This window comes from Bidens hawaiensis, unplaced genomic scaffold (genome assembly GCF_021521415.1).
Source record: "Bidens hawaiensis isolate Kalapana, Puna unplaced genomic scaffold, B.hawaiensis_p1.1 tig00001206_1, whole genome shotgun sequence".
In the NCBI taxonomy this organism is placed as follows: Eukaryota; Viridiplantae; Streptophyta; class Magnoliopsida; order Asterales; family Asteraceae; genus Bidens; species Bidens hawaiensis.
Genome location: NW_027491069.1, coordinates 1,843,749 through 1,869,812, shown reverse-complemented (window position 1 = coordinate 1,869,812; position 26,064 = coordinate 1,843,749). Strand labels below are relative to the sequence as shown.

General features: G+C 34.5%; 2 protein-coding genes across 2 annotated transcripts; both read left to right on the top strand.

The window, feature by feature from the left end:
- Positions 1-13,693: 13,693 nt before the first annotated feature.
- On the top strand, positions 13,694-20,054 carry LOC143565445 (condensin-1 complex subunit CAP-D2-like). Its single transcript, XM_077052414.1, has 16 exons — positions 13,694-13,820; positions 13,998-14,344; positions 14,906-15,069; positions 15,184-16,357; positions 16,969-17,160; positions 17,223-17,843; positions 17,914-18,090; positions 18,198-18,265; positions 18,335-18,557; positions 18,625-18,724; positions 18,803-18,918; positions 19,006-19,063; positions 19,143-19,294; positions 19,372-19,594; positions 19,676-19,840; positions 19,923-20,054. Exons 1-16 carry the CDS (start codon positions 13,694-13,696, stop codon positions 20,018-20,020), a joined length of 4,005 nt encoding a protein of 1,334 aa, XP_076908529.1. The 3' UTR covers positions 20,021-20,054.
- Positions 20,055-21,741: 1,687 nt separating this feature from the next.
- On the top strand, positions 21,742-25,591 carry LOC143564654 (cystathionine beta-lyase, chloroplastic-like). The gene is made up of 13 exons (XM_077051865.1): positions 21,742-21,819; positions 22,376-22,526; positions 22,592-22,716; positions 22,933-23,003; positions 23,094-23,185; positions 23,297-23,384; positions 23,469-23,580; positions 23,669-23,765; positions 24,464-24,545; positions 24,664-24,781; positions 24,864-24,971; positions 25,060-25,162; positions 25,249-25,591. Exons 1-10 carry the CDS (start codon positions 21,742-21,744, stop codon positions 24,689-24,691), a joined length of 924 nt encoding a protein of 307 aa, XP_076907980.1. The 3' UTR covers positions 24,692-24,781; positions 24,864-24,971; positions 25,060-25,162; positions 25,249-25,591.
- The last annotated feature ends 473 nt before the right edge of the window (positions 25,592-26,064 follow it).

Below are 26,064 nucleotides of genomic sequence, written 5' to 3'. Positions count from 1 at the left end.
AATTTCTTTACTTTCCAATAACATAAAACTAAGTTCTATTAACTGAACACAACGTTTAATTAAAGTTTATGCTTTTACAACAACTTGTCTTCTAATTAAAGACAACACGTACTCAGAGCTTATTATTAAAAAAACTATCAAAAATAGACAATTAAACTTTAGATGTGTATTGATAGCCAAGTCCTAGCATTTGATCTTCCACTTTTAATCCAATCCCGAGCCAAAGCATAAACTTTTCCTAAGTCAAAATAATACTAGGTTTTTACTATAAATCATATACTTTTACAATGGAATAAACTTTGTTCAGATTAAGCTTCACAAATTTCATCAAAATATACATAACCTTTCACTTAGGCATTTTAGCAAACACCTGATGTGCCATAGAATCCAACTAATTTGATATTGGTTATTCTTTGACCAAATTCACCTTTAAGAACATTATTTAACACCTCTTCATTACAATTGAAGTTATCTAACACCCATCCATTGGTCTTACTATAAAATCAGTTTATAAATATGAAAACTATATAGTGCTTACAAGTTACAACTAGTTTACTCTAAAATCTAGTTTTCTATCAAAAAATGACAAATTGACTTCCGGCGGACGAGCAGCGGTGGCTAGCCGAAGGTGGAGGACAGCGGTGACGGTGGTGCGGAGCTTTGTGGTGGCGGTGGAATCGGAGGTGGAGGGGGGTGACGGCAGTTGAGGGTTGAAGAAGGGGTTGTCTAGGGTTTGAGAGAGCTGATGAATGAAAAAGATGGAAGAGGTTAGAACATGTGAGAAGAGGAAGGTCCATGTCTTTTAGGATAAGAGGGCGCGAAGATGTTTTTTAAATGAAATGTCTTCAGAAAAACAAACAGGTCTGCAAGCCTAAAGGTCTGCGCGTGGTCTGCGCGGCACAGTCATAAGAGGCAGGAAGATCTTCAGACAAAAAACAAATACCACCTAAGGTTGCCCATTTTATTCCAATACAAGAATCATTCGGTATGGATAAGCTGGCATAGTTATACATAGAAAATGTTGTATCTTTGCATGTTGTGTCATTGTCTATCATTTCAGACAGAGATGGTCATTTCACCTTCAACTTTTGGAAAGGCTTTCAGAAGGCTATGGGTACGCGCTTAAATTTAAGTACAACTTATCACCCTCAAACAGATGAACAAAGTGAAAGAACTATTTAAACTCTGGAAGATATGCTTCGTTCTTGTGTTATAGACTTAGGAGGTAGCTGAGATAACCACTTACCTCTAATGGAATTCTCATATAACAACAACTATCATACAAGTATTCAAATGGCACCGTACGAAGCATTATACGGACGAAAATGTAGGACGCCTGTATGTTGGTCTGAAATCGGTGATAATCAACTATCAGGACCTAAAATTGTTCAAAGGACAACTGATCAGGTAATTCATAATAGAGAGAGATTGAATGCAGTATGAGATAGACAAAAGAGTTATACTGACATACGTAAAAAAACGTTAGAATTTTAAGAAGGAAATCGAGTGTTGCTTAAGGTATCACCTTGGAAAGGTGTAATACATTTTGGTAAGAAAGGAAAGTTAAATCCACGTTTTGTTGGACCATTCAAGATTTTTGAAAGAATAGGATTGGTAGCTTATCGTTTAGAACTACCGGAAAAAATGAAGGGAATTCTTGATGTATGTCACGTATCCAACTTACGTAAATGTTTAGCCGATGAATCACTTGCAATTCCTTTAAAAGATGTGTATGTAAATGAGAAACTAAAATTTGTAGATGAGCCAATACATTTCGAAGATAGTCAAGTAAAGTTCCTCAAGCACAAAAGATTGAAACTCGTAAAAGTTAGGTGGAATTCCCGACGTGACCCAGAATTCACTTGGGAACTTGGATCAGAAACGATGAAGAAATATCCGCATCTATTCCAGTAATTATCGACGATGAGATTTTTCTAAAGGTGAGGAGGATGTAACATCTCGGATTTTTCAAACCCGTATTTGTTTACACATAACCCCACCCGGGAATATTTTTAGATCTTTATCATTAATCAAAATCAAGTATTTATAAGTAATTAAGAATTTAATTTCATTTTATACCCTTTTAGTTTTTAAAGTTGTTCATGTTTTGTTTAAACTTTAAAATAATTAAAATTTAGCAATTTATGAAAGTTCAAGGACTAAAGTTGTAAAATACCCAAATCCCCTCCCTTTGGCCGGAGCGCCGCGCGACCATGGGGTGCCATGGCCGCCACGCGGCGCCTCCACCCACCTGATCAGTTTGTTTGCTTAAAATCGTTTCCTAGTTCATTTTTGCCCTGAAATCGTTTATTTTAGGACTAAATAGAGTGTTTTAAGCTCCAAGAAAACTCCCATAGCCTAGATACATGTCCATGTTCATTACTTGTTGTCCAATAACGAATTTTACTGATCTTTTCATTGGTTTCATCATTAAATACTTATTTGGTTTCTTAAACGAGTAAACAACCATAATTAGTTCATTTTAGTGTTTCATATATAAACAAAACTTATTTCTTCTGCCATAATCATCCCTAAACCCTAATTATTCATCCCTCAGCCGTCACCTATCTCACACCCTTGGTTTCTCTTCCGTTTTTGCCATATTAATCAAGATACAAGTATTGAAGTTTGACTTTGCTTATGCACCGACCTTTGACTCTTCTTTGTGGTTGATCCTTTCACTTTCCGGGTAAGTTGTAAACTATAAAATAGTTCATGCATATTCCCTAGTCAATAAGCTTCATTCAATTTCGGGGGTTGAAGGGTGTTGACTAGTCAGTTTACTTAAAACCCGTTAAAGGGCAAAACAGTCAACAAGTTTGACTTTATGTTTCTCATACTTCTGGTCGGATTCAACGTGCGGTCCAGAAGACTTTTATTTTCATAAAGAAATTTTAAGGCTACTGACCAAAATCCGACTTCCGACTCGCTGTTCGGATTCTAGTTAGTACCGACTCGCTTAAATATTTAATTTAATATAACCGGAGCTCTAAACATCCGTTTAGATCGATTCCAACGGCATTGAGTTTGTTTTTACTTGTATTATCATATCTCAAAGTTTCAGGTTCTGATTTTTTTATCTCGTTCGACACGTAGTGGACGACTCCCTTAATTATTAACTCGCTTAAACATTAATTTATTCACTTGCCTTCAAGTTAAGGTGAGTTTTGTCATTCCCCTATTTTACCAAGTTTTCTAAACGTTTTGGGGGTATATGCGTATTATTTACACACACACACACACACACACACATATATATATATATCTCAAAAATTGTAAACGTGTAATTGTGTATGATTAATCAAATATATTTGTTATGTGCTTACTTGTTTATGTGCGCATTCGTATTAGGAGAGGTCCAACATATTCCCTTGTATAGGGTGCTCATATTACTATGTAACCGCACCCGATTCACTTGGCAACGGTCTTATTATTACTTGCTCATGGTTGATTACCAAAGCCCGATTCGCTTGGCAATGGTTAATTTACACCTTATTTGCTCACGATTTGATTTACTTATTGCATTTATTATGTTTTGCTTGTTTCTTATATTATTATTAATATTATATCATTACACAAAAACTAGTGATAAACTCACTCAACATGTGCTGTTGACAAACTCTCTTTTCTACGCATATACAGGTTGCCATTGATTTGAAGTTGAAGTATGGACATTTAGAAAGACTTTAGGACTTTAACGAAGACATTATTATTTAAATCTTGGTTGGATTACCTGTATTAAACTATTTATTTGTGTTTTGAATATTTGTGCACTGTATTTGGAAATAATTAACTTAATAGATATTGTCACATATATTTATGATACTATCTTCGAGCTGTGAACAATCATGCTCACGCCCTGGCGTTTATGCCTTAGGTTGGGGTGTGACATCGAAAATACCCCATTTAAGTTTGGCTAAAAATGTCAGATTTCAAAGTTAATGGACAAAAACAAAAATTCTGATTTCCAAGTCCTTCGCACTACTCAAAGCATTCATCATATATCCTCCGCGCTACGAGAAGTAACAATATGGAAATCGATGTAAAGTCTTTTCGCGTGATGCGAAGAAGTCCTTCGCGCTATGCAAAACCACGTTAAGTAACCGGGTACATGTGTCCAACTACGTGTAAACACGTGGCACGATTTTACAGGCCACGTGGCAGGTCTAGATAAGTTGCTGCCTTGCGCTATGCGAAGGGACGCCAACATAGTCCTTCGCGCGACGCGAAATAAGCCAATTTTGGCAATAAAAGGGGAGGTACGGGTTTGAACCATTTCATCCCAAAAAACACCTTCCTAAACACACATTTAGCCTAGAAATCTATGCCTAACTTTCTTGGCGAATCGACGATCCGTTTTCTTGAAGATCGTGTATGTTACGAAGCCTGAAGCCCTACTAACGTCCAAACCGTCTTTACTACCGAAGCCCTACGACGAGTTGATGTTCTTTTCTTTTTATCATTATTCTCGAGTAATCATTTAAGGTAGGGGTTATGTTTAAGTTATTTTAATATATAGTTATGATAGCTTAGACCTAGCCGAGGTTATAATCGTTAACCTTGAAAGATTTCTATATTCTAACTAATGTTTTTACAAAAGAAATGACGTTCCTTTCATAAGAAGTAATATCATCAAAAGTATATATATTTTGACGGACATGTAGTAACTGGAAGGGGGATATCGTTAGTAGTAAGTTTCTTGCCTAAGAAAAGTAATTTGTACAGATACCAATCATCCGCGGGACCCGCTTGCTTACCTGGAGAAAATTACTAACATGATGAACCTATCAGGCCAAAGCATCCTATTCCAAACGCCATATATAAATACAAGTATATTTTCATAAACGACTGTGACTTTATCTAGGTTAAACCAGACTTAAGGTCTGCAGCTTAATAAAAAAACACCATTAAGGTATTTATGCAAACCTATTTCAAATATAAGTTAACATCATACAGACAGGAGAGGTTTTCAAACATCACCGAACTGACAATCACAGGTGAATACGTTAAACCTTTTACAGACAGATATTTTAACTCTTGTAGTAAGCAGGCTGTTTATTACAAAGAGTTTGATAAACATTTGCATGAGATTACATAATCTCTAAAATCGTTATAATACAAAATAGAAAATAAAAGCAACTCAGACCGATTACACATGTGTCTGGATGACTGGATCCAAACATAACTGACTAAACAGGCATGCAACGCAAGTCAGTCATAACCGGTTCTCCATACCGGGTTACATGGCTCGGGGAACTTTTTCTCCAAACAGGGGCTACGTAATTCGGAGAACTCTTGAATTGTGTGTGTAGGGCAGTGGTACAAATCCCGGGAATGACCGACGTTTCTGTTGAGATTGTGAACAGAAAACTATATATGTATGTAGCGACTTTTATAAGAGTCAGCCAACGTTTCACCAGCTCATCGCTGACGTATTTTCCCAACCATTAGAGTAATGGAGATATATGATCACGATACAAGATGGCTCGATTTTGAATATAATCCTTGTAATAATATAAAAAAATATTTGTAACTGAAAACTTGGGTATTTCCCGAGTAGTTTTCAATATAAATTTATATTTTATAAAGTATTCTGCTAAAATAAACCCGTAACTCTAATATATTTACAAAATAGGTACCAACCGAGTGTCACACTTCTAGGCCCTAAGTCGGGGTGTGACATAATTTATGATATAATAAAATCTCTTGCAAGTTACATGTAACATGTAACATTCGTTACTTTTTAAACCCGAAAACCCGACCCATTTTAAAATTTTCGGTTTTATTTATATATATCTCAAGTTTCGTTAATGTATTTTATATTTGTCGATTTTTATTGAATGCGTTAAATCGACCTGACTTATCGTTTACGTGTATTCTTGTTCATTATTCATCATTAATATTATTTACGTTTATCGTTCCTTCGTTTTCCTTCTCATCTTATTCAATAAACGAAACTCCGTGATTTAAAGTTCCATTTTAATGGATATTCAAACTATGTGGGTATAATGCGAAAAAAAATATCCAAGTCCTATAACCTTTACTTCATATTAAACATAATTCAAAAGTTTAAGGTTCTCTCTCTCTCTCTCTCTCGTTTTTCCGGCCAAGGCCGCTGCCGCCACCGACGGTATTTCGGCAAGCTTATTCCAAGCCCTAAAACTTGTTCTTGACCAATTTAATCGTTGGAAAGACCTTAGACTTCGACAATAAACATTAATCTACACTATAATTACAATATAACGGTTTCAAGTCACTAAAACTAACCTGCGACCACCAAATTACCCGCCAGATTTGTTTCAAATCGCAATTAAGGCCAATAAACGAATAACGCTCCAATTACTAGTATAAATAGGTCCTAAAACATCTTCTAAACTCGCTCATAACCTTAATCTACACTAACAAACTCTCTATAACAATAAATCAACCCGTCAAGATTCGTTTTCCGGTAAGATCGTGTTCTCCGTTAAATCGCAATGTTACAAGGTAAGCTTTATATGAGCTTTGCTAGTTTTTGGCCGACAAATAAAAACCCTAACTTAATTGTAACCTACATGGAACGGATTAGTGAATTGAAATCTAGGGTTTGTGTAGGGAAGAAGATGATCTTAGATGTTTATATTTAAATTTTAACTTCATGTTCTTAATCAAACTTAAAGCTTGGTTCAACTAGTTAGGTATATTGTCTGATAACTATCAGACCGGGTTCGAACTCGGGTCAATGCATTATTTTTGGAATTTTTGCTTAACCATTTTCTTTATCATTTAAAAATCAAATAAATTATTTAAAAATCATAATAAATCAAATAAAGTTATTTTAAATTAAATAAAAATAGTTTTAAATTATATTATCACTTTTCACTCCAAAAACCAACATTCGGTTTGTTAAACTTTTCATTAAAAACAAAACTAATATTATATTAATATTTAAGTAACTTCGTAAATCATCAAAATAATTTTATCTTTCAACTCCGTTTATAAATTAGTTGAAATCGCTTCATAATTATCGCAAAAATATTTTCGTCATAACTTTAAAACTAGTTAAAAACCCGTAAAACCTAAAATAATATTAAATAATATATATACCTTAAAATGACATTTAAACTCTAAAAATCTTAAACTTAACGAATATCATACCTAGATCAACTGGTTAAGACTCTAAGCTAGTAGCGCATAGACCCGGGTTCGAAACCCGGGTCAGATATATATATATATATATATATATATATATATATAAGTTTATTTTATTCTTTATTAATTAATTTTAATCATTTAAAAATCATAATAAATCATAAAAATCAATTTTAAATTAAATAAAAAATATCTAAATTAACTTTAAAATGTATCTCACCATTCCACATTTAGAAACCAAATTTTCGTTTCGTAAATCGTAATTTAAAAATCATTAATTTGTTAATAATAAAAGATAACTTTAAATCACTAAAAATCATTTCGCTAAAACAATAATTATAATTTCGATTTGTAAACTTTAGTCCAAGTCTTTCGAACATATAAACCTCATGTCCTTGCCGTTAAAGTACTTATATCGTTATAATAACCAAATTTTTGCTCAAACTTAATTATTAATATAATAATCTAAATTTATAAATTAATAAAATATTCAATACAAGTTCATACAATAAACGACCCCGTAAGATTATCGATTAAGTCTCGTATTCATTAATCATAGTTAGTGCGGATCGCTCATTTCGGTGTTCGTGATGCTTTTGGTTCTTTTGCCATTTTCACTCTTCTCGACGCATTCGGATTACTTATTATCTCAATTTATAAGGTGAGTTTTCATAATCCCTTTTTACCTTTTCATGTTTTGGGGTGTAGCACGTCGAAACTCGGTTTTCTTGTATTAAACTAAAATTCACATGCGTGTCTTGTATGTATTTGTTTTGTATAATATTATTTGTAGACTATGTGATTATGTGATAGTTGTCTACTGTTTTTTTTGGTGGAGAATCATACTCATAGTGGGAGGGTCCGACGGGATGTACCTGCGCCGTCCATTTGTTAATGGCGTTATCATACACATACTCATAGTGGGAGGGTCCGACGAACGTACCTGCGCCGTCCATTTTTAAATGACGGTATCATTATTCTATACTCCAAGTAGCTCCGCGAACGGGGGTTCCTTAGTAGATTTGACTTATGTCAAGCGAACGGGAATATCATGTATTTACTTTTCTTTTGCTTTATGATTGAGACGATACATCTTGACTTGTGAATTTTTACATTTTTCGTATTATATATATGCAAAAATTTATGAATTATCACCAACATTATTGTTGACAAAATATATTATTTTAAACGTACTGCAGTATGAAGTTTAGGGATTGAAGACTAGAGTAGTTGGACCATTAGGTTACAAAAAACGAAATTCAAAGTTTATTGTATTATTATTTGATTGTGTATTTGGGATGTATTAAAATGAAATAAATATAATTATATCGCTTTAATAGCATTACGAGCTTATCAGTGATCTGTACGTCACACCCGAGCGTATTCCGCTTTAGCCGGGGTGTTACATAACATTTCGGGTCTTATCGTATTCGTTTTGTTTTGATTATCAGGTTACGAACCTTATTCGGATCTTTCTTATCAATAAAGTTAAGCATTTATTAGTGAAATAATATTTTTATCTTAGTTTATAATTCCTTAACTTTCATTTGTGCCAAATAGCCCTTAGAAACTCTTAAAATTGCTTAAAATGGCTTAAAAATGTGTTTTTAGAACTACAGGGACTAAAACTGTCAAAAAAGTTGAAAGTCTGGTGAAGCTGCACCTTCACGCGGCACAAAGATGTCAGCCTTGCATCTTAGCGCGGCGCGAAGATGCAACCAGATCAGCCAAATTAGTTCGTGATCTTCATTTAATGCTAAATATTTCCTAAATCAACCCTAAATCATGAAAATTAAGCCACAAGTTATTGTATTTAGTGTGTAATGATGTATAGGTTCATACTCAGTAATTTATTTAATATATCGATGATTTAAAGACCCGATTTCGTCTTTAATTGTGTGATTCGGTTACCAAAATCGACCCGTTTCTTGTCCAATAAGTTGGTTTAACATCTATATAAACTCTTCATAATTCCAAGCCTTAAAGTTTACTGCACCTAAGTGTTTCCAGCCGTCACATATCATAACCCGACGTTTTCTTGCTCGTTATTGCTCGTTTAGGTGAAGATTCGCTAGCTGCAGTTTGATATTACTAGTTCTATCATCTTTGACCTTTATTTCCCGTTAATCTAAGCATATTCTGGGTAAGTTGTTAACTGATCAAACGTTCATCAATACTCACTTGTTGATAACCCTCATTCAATTTCTAAGATTAAGGGGTATTGACGGGTCAATTCGAGTCAAACCCGTTTAAGGGCAAAATAGTCAATAACTTTGACTTAACGTTTTCTCATACTTCTGTCGAATTCAATGTTCAGTCCAGAAGACTTTTCTTCTCATAATAAAATTTTAAGGCTTTTGACCAAAACCCGACTTCCGTATAAAGGAACTAAATTGTAAAAAAATTGGGTGACCATAAGCGAACTTGATTTTTAATACTGGTGTGCGTTAAAACTTATTAGAAATCCATAGGTTTTCTCTTGAGAAGGGTCAGGGGTCCTATTTGGTTTTTCTTTTAAGTGTCTATTTTACGATCCCAGTCCATAACTAAATATTTTCCCGAGTAAATTCATTACCAAAATTTAGGGGAGTCTAGCCTAGGTAGTTTTCTCATCATCATCATATTTTCACAACAAACTTTGCTTTCGTTTAATTTACTTGTTTTCTTAATTAGTTTTAATTATAGTATTAATTTAGTATTTTAAATAAAAACCCCATTAAACAAATATAAATAATAAGTCGTGTTTTGTAGTCGAGTCTAATTAGCTAGTAAATGTAATTTAAAGAGTCTCGTGGGTTCGATATCCGGACTTACTTAGCTGTACTATAGTCGACCGGTTCACTTGCCGGTTAGTAGTTTAGTCGAGTTTTAAGAGTCTAGAATTTATTACTTAGTGTCTAGATTAGCGTAATTTTAGTTAATAATATTAAACTACTTTTAGCACATCAAGCACACTTGCATCAATTCACCCAGCATTGATCACAAGTCAAACACGTAACACATTGACTTTCTAGTCCAAGTCTTGTATACCTGAAAAACATGTTAAAACGGGTCAACTACAAATAGTTGGTGAGTTTCACGAGTTTCAAGAAATCAGTTGTGCGTACAACAATTGTAAATACGCAAGTATGTATGTATGTACGTTCACAAGTACGTTTGTTTGTATGTTTATGATGTAATTATGCTAAGCTACAGTGAAGCCTTGACTGTCTGTGCTGCGTGCATCCATTTCCCACGCCCAATCAACCACTGTGGTCCTCTTTCCGCCCACAATATGCCCCGAGTAGCTATGTCTAACACTACATAGCGTGTTTGTATAGTTATGGTCGTGTGCAAACGGGGTAAAGTCTCAGCAACACATGCCCGCACCGTTTGGGTTTGTCAAACCAATAGTACTATTCACAAGCCACCAGCTCGAAGTTAATCACTGTGTTTGTGGGGACTTTCGTGTGTTAGCACTTAGATAATTCCCATCATCAAACAATTCAGAGTATATATAGATATGTATCAACATGTTTTTCACCCCAAAGTTCGTAAAAGCAGTTTAAAAGCGGGGTCATGAAACTCACGGTTTATTCCGTATCCAGTAGCACGTCGGTTCGAGGTCAGTTTGACTTGTAATCACGGGTTCCTATAATCAATATTATAATAATATTAATATTTTAATATTATTATAATCTCAATACTAAACTGGGCTGTATATCTAATCTGGGTATAGCTGGAACGCCCAGAAAGTGTCAATAGACTTAGATTGTGATGTTGTTTAATGTCTAATACTCAAAACCGAACTTGGCACATTTTCCCCGTTTTTCCAGCTGAGACAAGTAGTTCGTTTATACGTTCAGAAAACAGTTATGGGGAAGTAATCTTGGGTAAACGTCTTGGTCGATAAGATGATTAAGTTATAAAGAAAGATCATATATTGGGGTTCCGGATTCGCTACGGGGCCCGTTTCCGTTTATTCAGTTTGATTTGAGGAGAAACGCGCACAATCTATCCAGATTGTCCAGGTTTCTCATAAAAGGTTCGTTTTTACTTAATTAATCCAAAAATATGTTTTTGATCACTCTTGGTGTTCTGATATTCCCGTAGGTTCGTTAATCACGAACTTGCCGGTTTTTATCATAATTGAATTTGTTTAATTTTCAAATTATCATAATTAATTAACCGTTAATCATTAAATTATGAAAATTTAGCCACTTATCAAATAAAATATGTAGATTTTTATAAAAATATTTCTGGAATTATTTACTGATTTATTAATATATAAAAATTCATTTTACCTGTTATATTTAGCCTGAAAATCGTCCGTTTATCCCAAAAGATTTCCAAAAATTCCACAAAAATTCCTGGATGTTCAAATTATATCCCAAAACCATATGTATCAATTCTAGAATGTAACAAGCTTGTTCAATATTCTTTTCGGGTCAAAAACGACTATAAAAACTCATATGAACGCAAATGCATAAAGCCTACTTAGGCTTTTCCAAATTCTCCAAAATTTCATGTGTGATCAAAATATACCAAATCTGAGTTCCCCAAAAATTTTCATAATTTTTCAAGCATTTTAACTCTTTTCCCCAAAGAAACGTTCCAATTCGGTAATAAATTCGCCAAATATTCTCGGATGGTCAAAAAATTACCAAATTTGAACAGGGACTCAATGATATGGTCCCTGATGTCCCTGCAAAATTTTAAGACCTAAAAATATGCACATCACAACCTTAACCTAAACAGCCCGTAATCGAGTGTTTCGGTATTACCTTAGCGGGTTTGGCTCGTTTTCGCCTTTCTAATCAAGGTTTCAAGCTCTTGTGCTTATATACAGGCTAGATACAAGTCCTATATCACAAACCAAGCAAGTTTCATCAACAAAACAGCCTCTTAACTTAGGGTTTCAGTTAGGGTATAAAACCGAACTTTTGAACCATAAAAACGCCATTTAAACCCTCTAATCCGTTTTTATGGCCAAAAAAACTATCAAATCAGGTTCCTTACCATGTGTATGATCAAAAATATGTTTATGGACCATTTTTAGGATTTTTACATTGTTAGGAATGATTTTTGACAATTAAACCATGTTTATATGGTATTTATCATCATTAAAATTGGTTAAAAATGATGAGTTTAGTATACTTACTTAGGGTTTTTGGGGCTAGGCTAAAGAACAACAGATAACTTGTTGTTTTTCTGGAAAATTCTGATCATAAATATCTAGGGTTTATTATATATTAAGTTTTCTAAATAATAATAATATAAGGTGTTTTTAGTCCACTTTGGTGGGCTTGGGCTTGTTGGGCCCATTAGTCTTGTTTTGCGTGCCCAAACGTGAAATCCCAATTCCATGTTTATTTCAGGTTCGGTTTTTGGCGCGAAAAATATATCGGGCACGACAAACAGCGTGAAAACGAGTGTTTTTCGGCCATTTTTGTGTAAATTTATAAAAACATAGTATTCTTTTGTAAAAATCGAAAATATTTTCACGGATTGCTTAAATATTCCCACTAAGTGTTTTGTAAATCTTTTCCGGCTTAACGGATGATACAATGCTTGGTTTGTAACTGTCTTTCGCGTTTAAATCTATAGCGGGTAGTTAAACTAGCATGTTTTCGTTTAACTTGTTTGCTATCAAACTAAGGCCATAATACTAATATATTAGCTTATATTAAACGTATATTACTTATAGATGCCCCCCGGATATCTGGGTCATAACCAGACCCGTTCGGTTATCCGTTCGTTCATTATGCAATAAGCGGTTAAACGCTTATGCGATTTGTGAAAACTGAGGTGTATCCGGTTTTGTCATGATTGTCACAGTTGGGGTGTGACATTACATATAGGTACAAATAAAAAAACAGTTAGTCTTGTTACATAAAAAACATATACACCAACAAATTACATATATGTAAATTGTGGTAATTTACATATATATGAAGATACATATATGTAACTTGACAGGATACATATGTGCAACTCGACAGGCTACATATATGAAGAAATGAGAAGAAAGAAGTTCAAAATCGAACGCTTGAACATAATATGCAGGTAAAATCATCCTCTAAATGGGGTTTACATCTTCATCTGCGACCCAATAAACTTAAATAATAAATTAAATCAATAAAATTAAGATGAAATCGGAGTTTCGGGTATATGTTAGTTTCGAACACAAAATTAAAAAGCAAACAACTACAAAGAAAAATTAAATCAAACGTAAAATAAATAAAATATTAACCCTATATCAATTCACCAGCATATGCGAACAACATGACCATCATATTAAAATTTTTTTTCATAAGAAGCACATATGTATATATGCAACCGAATTAACTTAATTGATGTTCGACATACTTGAAGAGAAAATATGGCCTTTTTTATGACAATCTCATAATTTGACTGCCCTTTATATAAAAATAAAATAAAAAATAATGTAATTATATGTAATTATAAACGTGTGCAATTACAAAAATTAAAATTCCCGCTCCTTCAACTCCCCACAAACCAAATTCAAATCTCACTGAAATCATTTCTCTCGTCTTTCTTTCTCTCTTGATTCACCGGCGCCATGCCTCCAACCTTCATCTTCCCCAAAACCCTAACCGCCCTCGAACAAGACACTTCCCGTCTCACCGTCCAAAACCCCACCGCCATCTCCACCCTCCGTCCCTCAGATCTCGAGGAATTCGTCAAAGGTACGTAATTGCACGGTAATGTTCTCACTCCAAGATCAGTCAGGCAATGTAGTTTTTAAAAGAATTCAAAAGGGGTTAACGCCCCAGCTTGTTGCCCGATTGCCCGCCTTGTAATAACTACTTTACTTTTCACTTTAAATCTCATAACAAACGAAAGCCCTAATTTCCAAATTACAGGTATATCATTTGATCTGTCCGACAAGGAGCTGTTTTGCGTCGAAGAGCAAGACGTGTTTGACCGGATCTACTCACTGGTTAAGGGTTTTGGTGGCTTAACCCCTCGCTCGAAGTTGAATTTGGTCGAGAGTCTTCGGTCGAACTTCAGTGTCTTGCTTCCGAATATTGATTCGCTGTTTCGGGCACCTGCGTCACCGGATAGTGGTGGAGATGGGTGTAATGATGCTGGTGGTAGTGTGCTTGAGAGAGTTAATTCGCATAGGAACGCGTTCAAGATTTATACGTTTTTTCTTGTACATGTTGTCATTGCTCAGGAATCAGCCAGTGGCTCTAGCAACACTACCAAAGTATGTATTTATATGTTTCTTTATTTGTTTATAGGGTTTGTTTATAGATGCCTATTTAGTTATGATTTTTAGGAAATTGATAAACTTTGGTAGCGATTGAATCAGATATGTAGTTAATGCAGAAAAATATTGGATATCAGTCGAGGACTGATCAGTTATCGCGGTGGGATATCGGTAATTTTAATATCATGCGGAATTTATATATACAACGATTTGACACTAACAATTCAGTATACTCTCCTACCATTAACAAATTAACCTTTTGCAACTTACAAGCCACTACAATTGTAGCAAGTAGGAACTGATTAAGACGTAAAGCACTAACAATTGACAATTAAGACTTGAAAAACTGTTATCGGGAAAATCGGTGATATATCTGTCAATATCGCCAATATTGTTAGTACGGATTCTTCTGATATTCTGCTAGAGGTCTGATAACCACTATAGCACCGATATTGACTGCACAGTGAAACAATCAAGATTGACATAATGTGCATTTTGGGTATATAGTTTTATGCACTTGTTAAAGATTATGGTTTGATAGGATTAACACTCTTTTAGGTGCCGCCAAGTGGTAGGAAGAAACATATTGCAGCTAGCTCATGGAATTGGGAGGCTCAAAGGGGACGCATACTTAATCTGATTGCAAATTCCTTGGAAATCAACCTCTCATTGCTCTTTGGTTCATCAGATCCAGATGAAAATTATTTGTCTTTTGTAGTGAGGTATATTGAATTGTTGTTTATTCGATTAACTCAAATATATCATATATGTATCTGTAAGTTTGAAGCTTTATGCCAATCGTAATCTTTAACAATACATGTTTTTATTGGTTGTAGAAATTCACTTTCTATGTTTGAGAATCCAACACTGTTGAAAGATGCTGATGCAAAGGAAGCTTTATGTCGTGTCATTGGAACCTGTGCCACAAAATACCACTATTTGGCTCAATCTTGTGTTTCAATCTTGCATTTACTTCACAAACATGATTTTGTTGTTATACATCTGGCTGATGCTGCTGCGTGGGCTGAGAAGAAATATACAGACGGGAGTTTGTGCATCTCTCTTATTAGAGAAATAGGTAGAACTAACCCAAAAGATTATGTGAAAGACACTGCTGGAGCTGAAAACATTGGGCGGTTTCTTGTTGAGCTTGCTGATCGTTTTCCAAAGTTAATTTCAACCAACATTGGTTTATTGGTTCCTCATTTTGGTGGAGAATCATACAAGATAAGGAATGCTCTTGTTGGAGTGTTGGGGAAGTTAGTTGCAAAGGCGTTTAATGATATTGAAGGTGAAGGGAGTTCAAAGTCTAATCGTCTGAGAACCAAGCAGGCGATGTTGGAAATCCTTCTAGAACGTGCTAGAGACGTTTCTGCTTATACTAGAAGTCGAGTGTTACAAGTATGGGCTGAACTGTGCGAAGAGCATTCTGTAACTATTGGTTTATGGAATGAAGTTGCTGTAGTAGCTTCTGGAAGGCTGGAAGACAAGAGTGCTATAGTGAGAAAATCTGCACTGAGTTTATTAATTATGATGCTGCAACATAATCCATTTGGGCCACAACTGCGCGTAGCTTCATTTGAGGCGACTTTAAAGGAGTACACAAAGAAGTTAAATGAGCTAGAACCAAATAAGTCATCAGAAAATGTTTTGGATTCATCAGTTTTGGATAGTGATGCTGGGATTGAAGATGGTGACAATGATGATGTTGCTAAGAAACAGGATGATAGTTTGACTGACAGCTGTATTGCACACGAGGATGAACAAAGTACTCAAACGGATAGTTCAGTACCTGATGTTGGGAACTTGGAGCAGACCCGGACTTTGATTGCATCACTTGAGGCGGGATTGAGGTTTTCTAAGTGTATAACTGAAACCATGCCAACCCTTGTTCAGTTAATGGCTTCATCATCAGCCACTGATGTTGAAAATACAATTTTATTGCTGATGAGGTGTAAGCAGTTTCAGATTAATGGATCAGAAGCTTGCCTTAGAAAGATGTTGCCACTGGTGATGCGCTTTATAGTTTGATGCTTTGTTTTTTGAGTTCTTAATGCTGTCTGTAAACGAACTGAACGGTCAATGTGCCGTTTATGAATCGTTCGGCAGGTAGTTCAGTTCGTTTATTTAATAAACAAACGAACATGAATAATTTTTTTTGTTCATGTAGTTAAATGGACGAACATGAACACATATCTCGTTTGTTCATTTATGTTCATTAGTTTCCATTTGTTTAAGTATAATCATTTAATTTTGTTAGACTCACTACAATTTAGTGTAAGTTTACTATTTCTTTTGCCTGACAGATTGATGTCCACGTTTACTTTTAATTGCTGTTTGCAAGGCTATGTTCGTTTACGTTTGTGAACTGTTTGTCTATGCTCTTAACGAACGAACATAAAGGAACACGAACACACTCATTTCCTTAACGAACAAACACGAACAAGAAAACCACGTTCATTTAATTGTTTGTGTTCGATTGTTTGTTCGGTTAAAGTTAACCGACCGAACACAAACATGTCTTACTTGTTTTGTTTACAAGCCTAACTGCTGTATTCCTCTTATTTGTTGATATTATACTAACGTTTCATTTTATCATTGCCTTTTTTTAATGCATGAAGGTATTTTCTCAAGACAAGTCTATATGTGAAGCTGTGGAGAATGCATTTGTTACAATCTATATTACAAAGAGTCCAACTGAAACCGCTAAAAATCTTATAATGCTGGCTACTGATTCAAACATTGGGGACCTTGCAGCATTGGAGTTTGTTGTTGGGTCGTTGGTGTCTAAAGGAGACATCTCTGCTAGTACGGTATGCCCCTGCAATATCTTATTACTGGTTTTGTTATGCTTTCTAATCTTGTATGGTGACAGTTGTCAGCGTTGTGGGACTACTTATGTTTCAATGTTAATGGAACGAGTGCAGAACGCAGCCGTGGGGCTCTATCTGTACTCTGCATGGCTGCCAAATCATCAGCTGATATTCTGAGTTCTCATTTGCAAGATATTATAGATATTGGTTTTGGTAGGTGGGCAAAGGTAGAACCTTTGCTTGCCAGGACAGCTTGTATTGCACTGCAAAGGTTATCTGCTGTTGACCAGAAGAATCTGTTGACTAATCATGACAGCAGGTTGTTTGGTGTTTTAGACAGCTTGATTACTGGATCCTGGATTCCAGAACATATATGGTATGCTGCTGCTGATAAGGCGATCAGTACTATATATGCCATACACCCTTCTCCAGAAACCCTAGCAGCAGATCTGGTGATGAAGTCTCATAATTCTGTTTTTGGAGTTGATGGTTTGCAAAATGACAATGCTCTTACCACAGTTCAAGTTGGAAAACTAAGTAGATTTCTGTATGTTATAAGCCATGTTGCCATGAATCAGCTGGTGTATATCGAATCGTGTGTTAGGAAGATACAAAAAGAGAAAGCAAAGAAGGAAAAAATGGCAGCAGAAAGCCAAAATGTTGTCAGCAATGGTAAACCAAAGGTGAGATGATTCATATAAGTATATAATTGAATTCCTGTTTTTTAACTTTTTTTAAAATAATGTGTTTCAGGAGGATGATATAAATGCAGAATTAGGTGTTGCTGCTACTGAGGATGCAGTTCTTGACATACTATCTGAAAGGGCAGAAAAGGAAATTGTTTCTGGTGCTTCTGTCGAAAAAAACTTGATTGGATACTGTGCACCGTTTCTGTCAAAACTATGTAGAAACTTCAATCTGATGCAAAAGGTGCTTGTTATTATTATTATTCTTATTCTTATTATTATCATTATGTTTATGCTTATTTTTATAATATCTTTACATAGTTTCTGACATGGTCTCCATTTCTGCTTTAGTATCCTGAATTACAGGCATCTGGGATGCTTGCTCTGTGTCGGTTGATGATAATTGATGCTAACTTTTGGTAATATTTTTCATTTCTTGTTTTCTAAATTTCTTGTTTCTGTAATATATAAATTGTGATATACTGCAGTGAAGCAAATCTCCAGCTTCTATTCACTGTTGTTGAAAGTGCACCATCTGAAACTGTTCGGTCCAACTGTACAATTGCTCTTGGTGACCTGGCGGTTCGTTTTCCTAATCTTTTAGAACCGTGGACTGAGAAAATGTACTCAAGGCTGCATGATCCTTCATTATCTGTAAGGAAGAATGCTGTATTGGTTCTCTCTCATCTCATTCTCAATGACATGATGAAGGTAAGATGCTGGCTGAAGTTATGATTTTGTAACTATATGGTTTCTGAATATATTTTTTATTTGTTAGGTTAAAGGTCATATAAATGAGATGGCAATGAGACTAGAAGATGAAGATGAAAGGATTTCTAATCTTGCAAAACTGTTTTTCCACGAGCTGTCAAAGAAAGGTAAAGACTTCTAAGTTGCTACCTGCGCACTTGATTGCTAATTTGCTACTCTTTATTAACTGCTTGTTTTGTTTTCAGGGAATAATCCTATATATAATTTACTCCCGGATATTCTTGGCAAGTTGTCAAACCAGGATTTGAAAAGAGAATCTTTCTTTAACATCATGCAGTTCTTGATAGGGTCAATCAAGAAGGTAAAAGTAACTCATTTTTTGTATCAAATTATCAACGAGGCATACAGTCACCTTTTACTTTCTTTTTTTTTTTCTATAATTTTTCAGGACAGGCAAATGGAAGCCCTTGTTGAAAAGCTATGCCATAGATTCAGTGGTGTCATGGGTTTGAATCTCAAACAAACATTTTATTATTTAAGATAAATTAAACATGTTTTTATGTTTTAGTTTTTTCTTTGTTGCAGACGCTAAGCAGTGGGAAAACATTTCATATTGTCTCTCACAGTTATCATTTACAGACAAAGGCATTAAGAAGTTGATAGATTCATTTAAGGTTTATGAGCATGTTTTATCTAATGATACCGTGATGGAACATTTTAGAAGCATAATAAACAAGGTACCGTCATGGATTGGTTTATGAACAACATTTTTCTTAAACATCACTCACATTTCATGCTTTTCTCTCTCTTTTAGGGTAAAAAGTTTGCCAAACCAGAACTAAAATCATGCATTGAGGAATTCGAGGGCAAAATTGACAAATTTCACATTGATAAAAAGGAACAGGAAGATACCGCAAGAAATGCAGCTGCTCATCAACAGAAAGCAGAAGCCATTAAAAACGTTACCATGGATAATAATAAACAAAATAATAATAATAATAATCAAGAAGAAAGTGACGAGTCTGAAGCTGCTGAAGGTTTGTACTTATTTAGTTGTTTTATAGTCTTTTTTAAGATCAGTACATTATAAATGCTAATTTTGTTTGAAAATGATACAGATGGTGAGGTTATGGACCCATCAATAGATGATACACGTGATGAATCCAGTAACGGAAAGGATTCAAAACCTACGGAGTCTGAAGAATGTTCCGAAGCTTCTAGTCAAGTGATTCAGTCAGAACCGTGCGATGATGAGGTCAAATCCCCTGAGTTTGTTCCCAAAGGTACTGTGAAACTTTAATGATTTCACATGTGATATGATTATAATCAGATGATGATCACGAGTTTTCGGTGATATGCTTTCAGGAACCGTGAAGCAGAGAGCTAAGAAAAGTAGTACTGCATCTGCGAAGGTAGAGTCGCATGCTGCAGCCGTGAGAGTTACAAGGTCTAGAAGAAGGTGAGCTTTTGTGTTGTGGGTAGATGATGACTGAGGTTGACTTGCGGGTCTTTTGTTGTAAGATATAATTTGGTTTTAAGACAAGGAATGTATGTGTTCACAGCTTTATAACTTAAAATGTTGATGTAGTCAAGTAAACATACAGAGTGTTTACCCTTAATTGTGTACACTCTATTCTCATGAAGGCTAACTGATGGTGTTTTAGTTAATTGGCTTAAAGCTTATGTACCATTAAATGCTTTCCAAACCTAAAGTAATAAGCTTCAAACAAACTAGTCTAAACATTTTAAAGATAAAAATGATATGCTTTGTATGTGAGTGTTACTTTGAGTATTAATTTTATGTTTGATGAATTATGTAATAGTTTTAATGATGTAAACATGTTCTAAAGAATGAGCCAAGTAAATTGTTCATTAGTATTTTATAAGCATTTGTTGAACTCTAATGGAGCTCGTATTCAAGAACCCAAAACAAGGTATGCTCATGTGTCTAACTTAAAATACCATGATAACAACCTATCTAAAGAATGAGCCAAGTAAATTGTTCATTAATATTTTATCTAACAAAATAAGAATCCTTTCATGATAGGGGGGGGGGGGGGGGGGTACCGAACTACAGATTAAAAAGTAGCGTTATGAAGAAACCTTACTTTTCTCCTCTATATAAAACACTTGATACATATTCTACTCAAATAATTAAATAACATACATAGAGTAGATGCGTTACGTCAATATTTCACATTTCATTGTTAAGTATAAAAAATTACAACTTTATACCCCCGTTGTTCTTTCATTGGTTTACAATTTCATCACTCTACAATTTCAACTTCTTACTAACCAAAACTAAAACAATACTAATAAGACCGATCTGTATTAGTTTTTAGTAAAACTTGTAATTATATAAAACATTAGTTGATATTCCTTTCGATCAAAAAATATTATTATATATATATATTAAAAACCAAATGTTAGTTAACACGCAACAATTACTATTCATAGAATAAGCTAATTACTTCTTTACACGTAAGTAAAACTTTTCATTGAATTCAATGGGTAATTACAATCTGCCCATACCAATATACAATTCATTTTCAAATATAATAACTTTCTTCATTTGTAAGCATTTTAATACTTTGTTTTGTTTATATGTTTATTTCTTTTGACACAATTTACTTTTTAACTTTCTTTCGCGACGTAATGTTACTTCGTTTAAAATCGATCTAGGTCAACCATTATATAATTTTAACTTCTTTAAACAAATTTTACTCTAAAATTAAAAACAAACGATAATGTTTCTACGTATGTTTCGATATAAATTTAATTAAACACCGAGCTCATGCAATGAATGACCAAACACATGTATTAGTTATTTAGTTATAATATATTCTTATTTCTTCACCACAACTTCATGTTCTTAAGCAGACAATCTTATTTCTACATATGTTTTGATATAAATTTTATTATAACTAAGGCACCTTAACATGCAAACAAATTCTTAACTTTATGTTTTATAAATGTCTCATTCACGACGGGCGAGCGACTATGCATCAACGCTCCCGCCGCAAAGCAGCAGGTGAATTACACGGGTCAGCCCATTTCATTAAATGGTTGGGAGTTGTATGTATGCACATATAAGCAGTTAAGAGTGTCCAAATTCATTCATTCATCCATCCATCCAAGTTCACCGTTGGATCGTGGTGGACCCACTCCAATTAATACATCATCAATGGCTGCTGCTGCTTCTTCTTCTGTCGTACCGCCGCCGCTATTCACAGCTCCGCCACCTGAACCAAACACTCTCCGAGTAAGTATTCGGCACTCATACCTCTTCAATTTACGCGTTACATTTCAGTGTTGATCCATTTCATTAGGTTTTATACTTTTATTGATAGAACGAAGAGCTAGTGTATATTTAACCTAATGAATTTGAACATAATATATTATTACGTTCAGTATCACGTACCTACAGGCTGTGAATTCTTTTATCACAGTGTATTTGACATTAATAACCTTTGCTCTTAGGCTTTATAATAAAATTAAACCTAATATAGAGAAAATTAAGTAGCTTATAATTGATGAATACTGATGAAATTACTCGAATACGTTATACCTATCCGGAATTGCTATCATATTGCTTAATAATTGTATGTTTTAACCTAGAGAAATCTGTTTGATAAAACTGTTATACTTATCAATTGAGTACAGGATTGAAAGGGTAGTGTACTGTACTGTATTCATTAGGTTTAGTTGATTACATAGAAGCTGCATCACAATCTATATATAGACAATCACATACTACAATTAATCTCGACAACAGAATTAGTTAATGCAAACTAACTCTCTAATATGTGACAGTATAGGGGATTGTTAATTTCGGGTGTACAGCTTGTGGTGTAAGCAAATTAGGTTCGCTGTCACTGAGCAGAAAACTGGTGTTGCGGTGTTCAAGGGAGGATATGATGGATGTGAGGACATCTGCTGTTGCTGATGGGATTGCAGAATATTTAGATGGTAGGTTTTGGGTAGCTTTTATAAGTTTTTTGTGCTGTTGTGATGATATGGTTGTTTTGATGCAGATTCGGTGGCGGAAACTGACATTAGGGAGCCTAGTGTCTCGACTATATTGATGAATTTTGAGAATAACTTTGATCCTTATAGTGCAATGAGCACGCCCCTGTATCAAACAGCTACTTTCAAACAGGTATATTTGACTTTTTAGAAATTAAAATACTAATTCACAACTCCCAAGTTCATTTTTAGTTCACTTAAGTTTGTATAAATAACTTGGAAGTTACTCTACAATGCACCAAAATCATTGTAAATTCAGTAATACATGCTCAAATCTGGCATTTGTGTCATAGCGAAAGAAGGATCTTTATTAAAAGTTTATTTCTTTATTTGTTTTATATTTTTTCAGCCTTCAGCAACTGAAAATGGCCCTTATGATTACACTAGAAGTGGCAATCCTACACGTGATGTGCTTGAAGGGTTCGTTCTTTTATATGCACAAGGCCACGTATGTTAAATTATGCTTCTGTAATATTTTAAATTAATATCAATCTCGTTTCATACTTTTAGCCTCCTGGCAAAGCTTGATAAAGCAGACCGAGCATTTTGTTTTACCAGTGGAATGGCCGCTCTAGCTGCAGTTAGTCGTTTAATTAAATCCGGTAAGTTAAAACATTTTTTACTCCTTTCATCATAACATACACACTTATTATATAAATATATATTCAGTCAGTCAATGCTACTTGATCTATCATTATTACATATAATTTTAGGTGATGAAATTCTTGCTGGAGAGGACATATACGGTGGTTCTGATCGATTACTATCACAAGTCGTTCCTAGAACAGGAGTCGTGGTTAAGTGAGTACATATCTTTGAAAATATAACTATTGAAATTGTATAAAACAACCATAAGTTTGTAATATATTGAAACCAAATTTGAAGGCGAGTGGACACAACTAACTTAGATGAGGTTGCTGCTGCAATTGGCCCCCAAACTAAACTAGTGTGGTTGGAGAGTCCAACCAATCCCCGAATACAAATCACTGATATTCGTGTAAGCTCTAATATTATTCTGAATCTGTCTCCATTTTTATTTGCATTATATAAAGTATTAAAAGTGTATGATGATCTTTTCAATTCAGAAAATAGCTGAGATTGCTCATGCAAACGGTGCTCTTGTGTTGGTGGATAATAGTATCATGTCTCCTGTTCTGTCTCGACCCTTGGAACTTGGGGCAGGTGCTTAATACATAATGTTTTTTGGCCTGTAATTGAACCGAACTTTCAGTGAACATTTCGTTAACTGTGGGCGAGGGCCGTTTATGTCCATTTATTTAATAAATAAACCAACATGAACACAATTTTTTGTTCATTTTGTTAGGCGAACGAACATGGACACATGTCTCGTTTGTCCATTTATGTTCATGAACGCTCCCTTAAATTTGTTCTTTCATATTTGCTTACGCACGTTCATGTTTGTTGGTTGACATAGGTTTTTAAGTTTGCTCGTTTACATTTGGTATTATATTAATTTATATTTTTAGGTCCATTACTGTTTAGTCTAGTTTGTAAAAGTTAAAATATCACTCATTGCATTATAGTCCTGTTTTATTAACCTTTTAGGCCCAACACATTGTTGTCTACATCTACTTTTAATTATGTTCACATTTACTTGCTGTTCACATCTACTTCGTTGTGTTCGTTTATATTTTTAACAAACGAACACAAACATTCATTTTCTTAAAGAACGGACACGAACAAAAAAATACCATTTGTTTAATTGTAGGTGTCTGATCGTTTGCTCGTTAAATTTATACCAACACGAACATGCTCTGTTCGTGTTCGTTCAGTTCGCTTACAGACCTATTTTTGTCATTTATTTTGTGTTTCTATATCAGTAGTGGTGCCCCTAATTGCTAGTGTGATACTTTTTTCAGACATTGTGATGCACTCGGCTACAAAATTCATTGCTGGACACAGTGATGTCATGGCTGGAGTGCTTGCTGTAAAGGGGGAAAGGTCTGTATATCTTGTAATATCCCTTTGGCTTATATGGAAAATTGCTAGCAACTTATAAATGTGTTTAGTATAATATAAGAAAAGGCATAAAAGAATCATATTGCTTATGATAAAACAGGCTGGCAAAAGAATTGTATTTTTTATAAAATGCCGAAGGTTCAGGTCTGGCACCTTTTGATTGTTGGATCTGCTTACGTGGAATCAAGACAATGGCTTTACGTGTTGAGAAGCAACAGGTACTATTTTATACATTATAATCCACTAGATTATATAAAAAGCTGTAAAAATGTTTTATTAATGCTACGTCATCCTTTTTAGGAAAATGCACAAAAGATAGCCGAATTTCTATCCTCTCATCTGTTGGTAAAGAAGGTTAATTATGCCGGTCTTCCCAACCATCCGGGACGCTCATTACACTTCTCGCAGGTAAGGGCAAAAGAGTAATTAAATTATTGTTCATTTAGCTGAAAATAATTGGAAAAGATAAATAAAAAAATAATAATTCATCTTGCAGGCGAAAGGAGCGGGATCTGATTTGAGTTTCTTGACAGGGTCTTTGGCCCTCTCGAAGCACATAGTGGAAACCACCAAGTTCTTCAGTATAACTGTCAGTTTTGGTAATCATTTTTCACATATTTTGATAACGGAAAATGGAAAGAAAAGATGTCCATTGTTTCATAAGTTTTTAACTTTTTTTTTGCAGGGAGTGTGAAGTCACTAATAAGCATGCCATGCTTCATGTCACATGCATCTATACCAGCAGAAGTTCGTGAGGCGAGAGGCTTAACTGAAGATCTTATTCGTATCTCTGTGGGGATTGAAGATGTGAATGACTTGATTGCTGATTTGGACCATGCGTTAAGAACCGGTCCGATATAGGCTACATTATGCTTTGATGATTCATAAAACACTGAATCAGGTCAAGTTCCTGAGACTTATTTTATTTTGGCTCTTGGTTGATAATCAAGTGGCAACCATGTTGCAGCAACGTTTTTGTATTACGTTTGTAGATATGGTTTGGGGACATGGAAGCATATGCTTTCTAATAATATTGGCTTTTGAGCAAAATCAATGGTCAATTAAGGCAGACTCTCTCCCAACAAATTTCATTTTGCTTTTAAGTTGACCGTTAATAACTGATAGCCTTATATTTCCTTTTCATTATTTTTAAAACCCATAAATAAGATAACTTTGTGGTTGAGTTAACTTGGCGTATGCTGATTGTTTGACATTGACGTATTAACTTCATTAGTGTAACGACCCCCCCCCCCCCCCCCCCCCCCCCCCTCTTATTCAACATAACTTAACCTTTAATAAAAAAACTAGTTTCTCTCTCTTCAACCTACACAACCCAACCCAATTCAAATTTTTACTCTCCTTCATAACTAAATCTAAACTAATTTTTTATATTTTGAAATAGTCAGTTTTTTTAAAAAAAATTATATTGAGATTTTCACAAAAAAAAAGTTAAGATATACTATGTATTTATATTTTATTTTGAAGTTAAATATTACAAGTT

What these genes read in the sequence shown, in the direction of transcription:
- LOC143565445 (XM_077052414.1), top strand. Translation starts at nt 13,694, where the DNA reads ATGCCTCCAACCTTCATCTTCCCCAAAACCCTAACCGCCCTCGAACAA. An exon ending in GCTCTAGCAACACTACCAAA is followed by an intron (nt 14,345 to 14,905) that starts GTATGTATTTAT and finishes ACACTCTTTTAG; the next exon opens with GTGCCGCCAAGTGGTAGGAA. An exon ending in TTAGAAAGATGTTGCCACTG is followed by an intron (nt 16,358 to 16,968) that starts GTGATGCGCTTT and finishes TAATGCATGAAG; the next exon opens with GTATTTTCTCAAGACAAGTC.
- LOC143564654 (XM_077051865.1), top strand. Translation starts at nt 21,742, where the DNA reads ATGGCTGCTGCTGCTTCTTCTTCTGTCGTACCGCCGCCGCTATTCACA. An exon ending in ACACGTGATGTGCTTGAAGG is followed by an intron (nt 23,004 to 23,093) that starts GTTCGTTCTTTT and finishes TCATACTTTTAG; the next exon opens with CCTCCTGGCAAAGCTTGATA. An exon ending in AGAACAGGAGTCGTGGTTAA is followed by an intron (nt 23,385 to 23,468) that starts GTGAGTACATAT and finishes CCAAATTTGAAG; the next exon opens with GCGAGTGGACACAACTAACT.